Consider the following 9,070-nt stretch of genomic DNA (forward strand, 5'->3'; position numbering starts at 1 on the left):
GAAATATATATATATATATATATATATATATATATATATATATATATATATATATATATATATATATATAAGTGGAAGTTTTATGTAAATGACGTACCTTGAAGACAATCCACCTAGCAGAAGCTTTTGATTTAGGCTGTGGAGCATCATCAAGACCCTTGATAGCACTGTTCCATATGAGTAACAATTAAAAACTGGTGTTGTACGTCGAGGTATTACAATGCAAATGTATTGAAAAGAACACTAACCTATTAATAATCCCCTTAAGGTAGTTGTCTGGCCTGTTATGCAATGAACAAATCCAGACAACTAGGTGTTCCTTGGGCAGGATGACCACCATCTGCCAGTGTCCGCTGTAGTGGAACCTAAAATGGGTTAGTACATTAGTAAACATTAATTAAATTTAGTTATTTTGTGACTTACCCATTTAGGTAGGCTCCAAGATAGACATCGCGTTGTGAACTCTGCATCCAACTCTTTATGTAACTTTCAGACTCAAACTGCGATTGCCCAGACCTCTGAATGGACTGTGGCTTGAGGAATCCATAGATATCAAAATTCCCCACTCGCATACATGTTTCAGTGAGATGCCTGTTTATGTTAAGTCAAAGTTAAATATTTATGAATTGAAAGCCATAACTTAGGTAATTAAAAGCCTTTTATATAAAGACTTACAGAATCCACAACTGTAACACTGATATGCTGAGACATTGACCACCATGTGCGATTTCGGAGAGGTCTTCGTGCTTTATGTAGAGGGGGAAATCTGGATTATAGACCCCAAACACGGTGGCATCCCATCTAACCTGATAAGGCCTCAAGAAAAGCTCTGGGATGGTCAATGTCATCAGATAAAGCGGATCATCAACCTCCGGATCGGGCTTCGGAGGTGGTTTTGCCGGAGACACAACTACCTGTTCATGAAACAAAGTTAAATAGCCTAATTTGAGGCACGCTTAATGAATTAATTTAAAAAGAAGAAACATATAGTAAGGACAATAAGTACCTGCTGTGATAAAGACTTGAGCAGATGTGTCGGCCAAGCAAGGAAGGTGTGAAGTGCTTGCCCCACTAAGGAAACCTCATCAGTGGGTACAGGAACTGGAGCATCTGAATCTGTAACCTCCTCCACACTCACCTTTACTTGGCCAGGCAACAAAGGAGTGCTATGAACAACAGTGGATCCCTCATAAACTCTCCCCATGGCAACCAGGCGGTCAGGATCTGCTTCTATGTACAAGTCGCACCTGTCAGAGTCACCCGTCTCAGGATCGTTTCTTGAGGGATCAACACAACTCCCCTTTGTGCTCACTTGAGGACCGGAGGGACCAACCAGAGGCTTAAGAGGCACTGCAAGTCCCTGAGATTGCATCTGCGACTGAAGCTGGCTGAAGGATGCCATGACCTGCCTCGTCACTTTCATTGTGATGGACTCCTCTAGCGGGTCCCTGATCTGCTGGGTCAGTTGCTGTAATTCGTCAGGAGGCACGGAGGAAGCGTTACGGGACGTCCGTGGAGCCGATCCAAAGTATTGCTTGATGGTGACACCGGCTCCAACAGCACGGACACGTCCAGGGTGCTCTGGACGTCCAATAGCAGCGGCGAGAACATCCTGACGTCCATGGGGGACGAACGATCCGAGTGTGGCCTGCTCCTCAAACGAATCCTGCACAGAAAACACATAGTGGTACATGGCATTCTCAAAATATTGAAACATAATTGTAATGGTTAGTTGAAAATGACTTACAATCTTCTCAGCAATTTCCTTTGCGGCCTCAGTCGTCATCTCCCCTGTCTTCTTCGTGCGGGCCATCTTCCACTTCACGTGGCGTTTGACCGGGGATGGAGGGTCGATGACGCCATCAACGCTTCCTGACTGTGCAGCTTCCTCCAGCTTCTTCTTCGTCTTCTCAGCCAGGAGCTTCTGCTCCAAATAATCATAACCCCCACGAAACAAAACATGGGGGACAGTATTCTGCTTCTGGATGGCCTGTGCCTTCTTGCGCACATCCTGAAAAAATTAAAAAATAATGTTTGAAATGGGTAGAATGAAGTATAACAACATCATGTTTAATATGAAAAACAACTTAAATGGCAAGGAACATACCTCCCAAGAAGGGTCTCTGCGAGTCTGGCAAAACTGGGCCCACTTTTCCTTGCTTATGCCATATTTCTCACAGACAGTGTCCTCGACACCGTCCTCATCGGCTGCTAGGGCCCATTTCCTCGTGAGGTCTGATTTTAACTGCCTCAATCTCTCCCCCCCGGTCTATAGTAACTTCCTTTTCGTCCTACTGTTAGAAGCCTCTGGGATATCAAATTCCGCCTGACAACATCAAATAAAGTTTATTTGTTTCAATAATGTATTTTTTGGCTATTAATTAAACAAAATCAAATAAGAAAAGAGAAATACCCGAATATCCTCCCAAATCAGGTCCTTCTGAGTAGTAGGGACCTCTTTCCAGTTCTCGTAGGTGATGTCCACCTTATCGCGCGCCACAATCCCCAAATATGTTCTTAATTTCTTCATGTGGGGACCGTCGGCCTTCCCGGTAGCAGGATCAAGATGCACCACTGGTCTCTCAGCACCAGGTGGTCTAGTGGACAATGATCGTAGACGTGCAACTTTGCGTGTCTGCTTCATGGAAGACGGCGAAGCCGATGCGTCCGAAGGAGGAGGAGGAGGAGGAGGAGGAGGAGAAGGAGGAGAAGGAGGATGGGGAGGAGTGGAGGCAGGTGGAGAACCCATGATCTTTTATACAATAACATACAAAATAGGATTAATGAAAAGAGGATCAGTCATAAGTTTTTTTTGGAAGGAAAAAGTATAATATTATTAAACAAAACCCCACCACAGAAGGAGACAAGACAAATTAACCAAAGGACTTCGAAAGATTGGTAGTTGTGCTTTTTAATTGTGATTTGGGGCAACCATGTTATAAAAAGTCTATTACATGTAATCAACAGTCAATGTATGCTTGATGGAATATAAATACTATATCTTCAGAAATACACATGTACATGGCATCCTTAGGACTTCATCCATGTTTTCTTTGATATTGATTTTCTTTTTTGCAGAAAACAAAGAGGGGAACGAGCAACAATTTGAAGGTTGTACATTCAGGAACTAAAGAATTCAAAATAGCTAGTAATAAGAGGGGTTTGTTTTTGGGATTTTCTGAGCACCAAGAGTGGCTACGCAAGAAGCTTGCACTTGAGGAAGGAAGGATATTTGCAGCTAATGAATAACTTTCTTAACTATTTGTCCTTCAGATTTTACTGTTTCTTTTTGCTAATATGTAAATATAAATAGTATAAGGCTATGGCTTATGGACATGGTCTTTTTTACCCCTAACAATCTTAGAAGTAAATATAGACCATGGTTTTATGCATATGCTGTAACCGCTGAGATTCCCATATGCTGGAAAGTCATTAATGGTACAAAAAAGCATTGCACGCATTTCAAAGGTCTCCTTGCGAAACGCATCAAACACTACAACCCCCTCGTCCCACAACTTTCTCAGATCTTCAACCAACGAACTTAGATAAACATCAATGCCATTTCCTGGCTGTCTTGGGCCCGATATCATCATAGACAACATCATGTATTTTCGCTTCATGCACAACCAAGGAGGCAAATGGATTCATTAACACCAATTGTTTTGCCCTGCAGAACCACGCACCACCGTTCATCACAAGGGTCTTGCACGTAAAATACTTGTCTAGCTTGTTCTGCCATGATGAAAGGGTCATTGTGGTAACCAAGTTTCTTTAGGTCTACCAATGTAAATCCTATATCATCGGTGCACACACCGGTGTTGCTGTCAACCCATTTACATTTGAAAACACATACCGTAAATTTCACATAGTTAAGCTCCCAAATTTCATCAATGAACCCAAAGTAAGGGATGGAAGCTACCCAGGGATTGGCGTCATTGACACTTGCAAAGTGTTGAGATTCAACCCTTAAGGTGACCCCGTTGTTCTGCATTGTACTTTTGTCATCTTGTGCTTTTGTGTAAAATGAATACCTGTTTATGTCGTATCCTTGCCAGGTTATAACATTTCTTTTAGGCCCATCTGCTAGCTTTCTTAAAGTTTCTGAAGCATTCTCATCTGCAAAGATTGTATCTTTAAACCAATCATAGAAAGTCTTATTATGCTTTTTCAACACCCAATTCTTTGACATTTTCAGATTATTCTGTTTGACTAAAGCTTCATGCTTAACTATGTATGACAAAACTTCATTACTGTTGTTCAAGACATACAAGTGAGCTTGTAACAAATCTTCTACACTTGGAGTGATCACATGTAGTCCTCTTGAACCCTTACCACCTACTCTGTCATCATGCCGAGACTCAGGAAGCCCAACAGGTTTAGCTTTCTCTAACTATTCTGAACAAAATTCAATGGCTTCTTCTGCAATGTACCTCTCAACAATAGATGCTTCTGGACGATATAGATTCGTTGTATACCCTTTTAATATCTTCATGTATCGCTCAACCGGGTACATCCACTGTAGATAAACAGGACCACAACATTTGATTTCTCTAACCAGATGCATAATCAAGTGAATCATGATGTCAAAGAAAGCGGGGGGAAAATACATCTCCAACTGGCACAGTATAATTGCGGCCTCATTTTCCAACTCATCAAACTTGACTAGATCAATGACTTTGCTACATATAGTATGGAAGAAAAAGCACAGACGAGTTATCGCTAACCGGACTTTGTTTGGCAAGATATCTCGTATAGCCACGGCTAACAATTGTTGCATGAGCACGTGACAATCGTGAAACTTTAACCCTACAAGCTTAAGCTCCTTCAACTGCACAAGGCTCTTAATATTTGAAGAGTATCCTTGTGGAACCTTCACTCGACGAAGACACTGACAAAAACTTATCTTCTCATTCTTGGACAAAGTATGGCAGGCTGGGGGCAAGTAAATTTTCTTCCCATCAGACCTTGGATGCAACTGTGATCGTATACCCATATCAGCTAGATCTTGACGGGTATTCAAGCCATCCTTCGTCTTGCCTTGAATGTTAAGGAGCGTCCCAATCACACTATCACAAACATTTTTCTCCACACGCATAACATCAATACAATGTCTAACGTCAAGATCACACCAGTACGGAAGATCAAAGAAAATGGACCAGTTCTTCCATATGCAACTCTGACTTTTGTCCTTTTTTTGGGTCTTCCCAAATACAGTATTCAGGTGTTGAACCCGCTGATATACCTGCTCACCAATGAACGGTATCAGCGCAATATCATGCTCTTGACTTCCATTAAAAGCTTTTTTCAGTCGTCTGTAAGGATGATTGGGTGCTAGAAAGCGGCGATGCCTAATGTACACAATTTTTCTCCCATGTTTAAGTTGTATGTAACTTGTATTTTCTTCACAGATGGGGCATGCATGATGACCCTTAACACTGTAACCGCTGAGATTCCCATATGCTGGAAAGTCATTAATGGTACAAAAAAGCATTGCACGCATTTCAAAGGTCTCCTTGCGAAACGCATCAAACACTACAACTCCCTCGTCCCACAACTTTCTCAGATCTTCAACCAACGAACTTAGATAAACATCAATGCCATTTCCTGGCTGTCTTGGGCCCGATATCATCATAGACAACATCATGTATTTTCGCTTCATGCACAACCAAGGAGGCAAATAGATTCATTCCATTACTAGCAGAACTGGCCATGAACTGTGTTGAGTGCTTAAGGTGCCATATGGATTCATTCCATCACTGGCTAGACCAAGTCTAAGATTTCTTGGCTCTTTCCTGAAATCTGGATACAAACCATCAATCTTCTTCCACTGTGAGCAATCAGCCGGATGACGGACCAGTCCATCAGAAAGCCTTCCATTTGCATGCCATGTAAGGTCTTTTGCGTCGTCATCATTAGCAAAAAGACACTTAAACCTTGAAATGATAGGCATATACCACAAAACCTTTGCTGGCGGGCCCTTTTGTGACTTTTCATCATAATTGCTTTCCTCATCATCCTTCACTTTGTACCGTGAAGTCCCACACATAGGGAATTTGGACATTTATTGGAATTCATGCCTATAGAGTATGCAATCATTGGGGCAAGCATGAATCTTCTGATACTCCATACCTATGTGACACAGTATCTTCTTCGCCTTATAGTAACTTTTAGGCAGTGTGTTGTCCTCTGGAAGCAGATTGTGTGCACTACCTCAAGCAGTGAGGTGAAACTTTTGTCACTCCATCCATACCTGGCCTTCACATTAACCAGACTTAACACCGCAGACAACAGGGTTAAGGAATTCTTGCACCCCGTATACAAAGGCTTCTTTGAATCACTCTGCAATCCTTCATACACAGGGGCGTGTGCTTCTTGAAAACACTCTTGTCCAAGGTCACGAATCATGTCCTCCATGCGATCTCCCATTTCTACATCAAACGGTTCAGATTGGGACCCACTCTACATGTCAGTCACTTCACCATGCCATATGCACGTCGTGTAATTCTTCTTCATCCCATCACACAATAGATGGTTTCGTATGTCGTCAAGTAGTTGTCGTCTTCCATTTAAACAGTTGATGCAAGGACAATAATATTTTCCTTCTTCATTTGGTCGACCTCTTTCTAAAGCAAATTGCAAAAACTGCTCGACACCATCCTCATATTCTGGGCTCATGCGACTTTGATTGATCCAACTTCGATCCATCTAAGCAAATCCATGCATGCAAATCTCACTTTTTTATTTATAGGTGTGGCCCTAAGGCAGCTCAATCAAATAGAGGAGTCAATAAAAATAAAAGATCAAATAGAGTGGAAGGTGCGTTGTGGAGACATGACCAGATTTTGGGAGGACAAATGGTTAGTGGGGGGACAAAACTTTAATGGACAAATTTCCTACGCTGTATCAAGTTTCTAACCAACAACAACAAACTATCAGCCTCATGGGAAGCCACAAGGAGGAAGGGTGGGAATGGAATTTCAATTGGAGGAGAAACCTATTCGATAGTGAAGCTTCAATGGCTGCAGAATTCCGAGAGGAAACGGGACTGATATCAGTTCAACAACATGGAGCAGATTCTTGGATTTGGAAGCAACATTCGAGTGGTATTTATTCAACCAACACTGCTTACAAGTTTCTGATGGAGGAAATAAGGGGGGATCTAGTGGATGGGAGTTTTGTGTTTCTGTGGAAGCTTAAGATACCACCTAAGCCAAAGATATTTACCTGGCGACTCATCAAAGACCGCTTACCAACGAAGCTGAACCTAAGAGGGAGACAAGTGGAGATAACTGACCCAATGTGCCCACTATGCAACAATTCTGAGGAGGATGCAACACACGTTTTCTTCAGCTACAGCAAGGTCCTCCCCTTGTGGTGGGAGTCACTTTCATGGGTTAAGTCAGTGGGTGCTTTCCCCAAAGAACCCAAAGATCATTTTATGTAGCATACTATAAGGAACGCTACACGATCAAAAGATATGAGATGGAGCTGTTGGTGGATAGCCCTCACAAGGACCATATGGCAACACAAAACAAGCTGGTATTTGATAATCAAACTTTTAACGCAACCAAGCTGATGGATGAAGCACTTCTTCTTCTATGGTCCTGGCTTAAAGCAGTGGAAAAAGATTTTGATACACGTTTCAATCAGTGGTCCTCTAATCTGGAAGATGCCTTTATGTAATCAGAAAGGGAATGTACTGGACTTAGATCATAAATATTGAGGATATAGGAGTTAAGAAAGGCTTGTTGGACTTAGACAAATGGGCTCAATCAAGAATGTATATGAAGTAATTACGTAAAGGAGAAATCCTTTGAAGTAGGAATATGTTAACCTCTAGAGAAGTGAAAGGTGTACTAAGACTTTACTTTTCTTTTGAAAATGGTCCATTACTTTTTTAACTATTGATTATATAATCAATAGGTATTACTCTGTAATTTTGTTTTATAAAGTACAGTCCATGCTTTAATTAGAGGAGCTAAATTCATAAAGAATAAAGAAATTCAATTTAACAGTTCAATTTCATTGTTATGAAATAAACTTGTGTATTTTTTTTGTTTCACAAAAAACTACAACAGCTGGTCTGAAAAAAAACACAAGTTGCTACACACTCCTATAACTCAAGCCATTTAAGCCACTACAATTGATTAATTGTATAAGAGCTTGGGATGTGAATTGAATCAGAAATTCAAATTTCTATTACTTTCATTATACCAAAAAGAGAAAACTCTCTCTCACTCACACACACACACACACACACATACACACAAGCCTATTTAAATCAGCATTTATAGCAACTGAAATGCTATTCTTTTATTTATATTTGTTGATATGATAGTACATTTATGTCAATATTAAAGCCAAAGCTGCGGGCTACATGTTCCTCCTTGCAACCTCCTCAGCCCCCTCACACTTTGAATAAACAAAGAAAAGAAAAACGGGTTGCTAATGCTGGGTAATTAATATTCCAGCAGCACCCATACATAAAACACTTTAACATTTAATGCAAACACCCCCCCCCCGACTTACATTTATATTAATTATTAACCTTAATTTCACTTTTACTTTTTCTTACCTTGGAATTCCAGTGTGTCGACCTCTAAAAGTTGGAATGTTTGGCAGCCTCTCATCAGCAAGTTTGAAACTAAAGTAGCAAAATGGAAGCAGAGATGCCTATCTATGGGAGGCAGGATATCCCTCATCAATTCTGTCTTAACAGCCCTTCCTATTTACCTATTGTCTTTCTTTAAAATTCCTAAAAAAGTGGTGCATAAGGTAGTATCTATCCAGAGGAAGTTTTTATGGGGAGGAGGCTCTGAGGCAGCCAAGATTGCCTGGGTTAATTGGGACTCTGTGTGTCTTTCCATGAACAAAGGAGGGCTCATGATTAAAGACCTGTCCAACTTTAATGAAGCCTTGCCTGCTAAATGGGGGTGGGAATTGGCAAACAATCAGAATCAGCTCTGGGCTAGAGTCTTGATATCCAAATATGGAGGGTGGAATGCACTATGTTATGGCAGGGACAGTGCACATTTCTCTTATTGGGCTATATTTTTGTAGTTGGGTTTGG

At 41.1% G+C, this 9,070-nt stretch overlaps 1 protein-coding gene across 1 annotated transcript; it reads left to right on the forward strand.

Moving 5' to 3' along the window:
- Nucleotides 1–6,880: 6,880 nt before the first annotated feature.
- On the forward strand, nt 6,881–7,444 carry LOC102667120 (uncharacterized). The gene has a single exon (XM_006588092.1). It carries the CDS (start codon nt 6,881–6,883, stop codon nt 7,442–7,444), a length of 564 nt encoding a protein of 187 aa, XP_006588155.1.
- The last annotated feature ends 1,626 nt before the right edge of the window (nt 7,445–9,070 follow it).

The sequence above is a fragment of the Glycine max genome, chromosome 9 (genome assembly GCF_000004515.6).
Source record: "Glycine max cultivar Williams 82 chromosome 9, Glycine_max_v4.0, whole genome shotgun sequence".
Lineage (NCBI taxonomy): Eukaryota > Viridiplantae > Streptophyta > Magnoliopsida > Fabales > Fabaceae > Glycine > Glycine max.

Bases quoted from the DNA above. Each gene is read 5' to 3' on its own strand.
- LOC102667120 (XM_006588092.1), top strand. From the start codon at position 6,881: ATGGACAAATTTCCTACGCTGTATCAAGTTTCTAACCAACAACAACAA.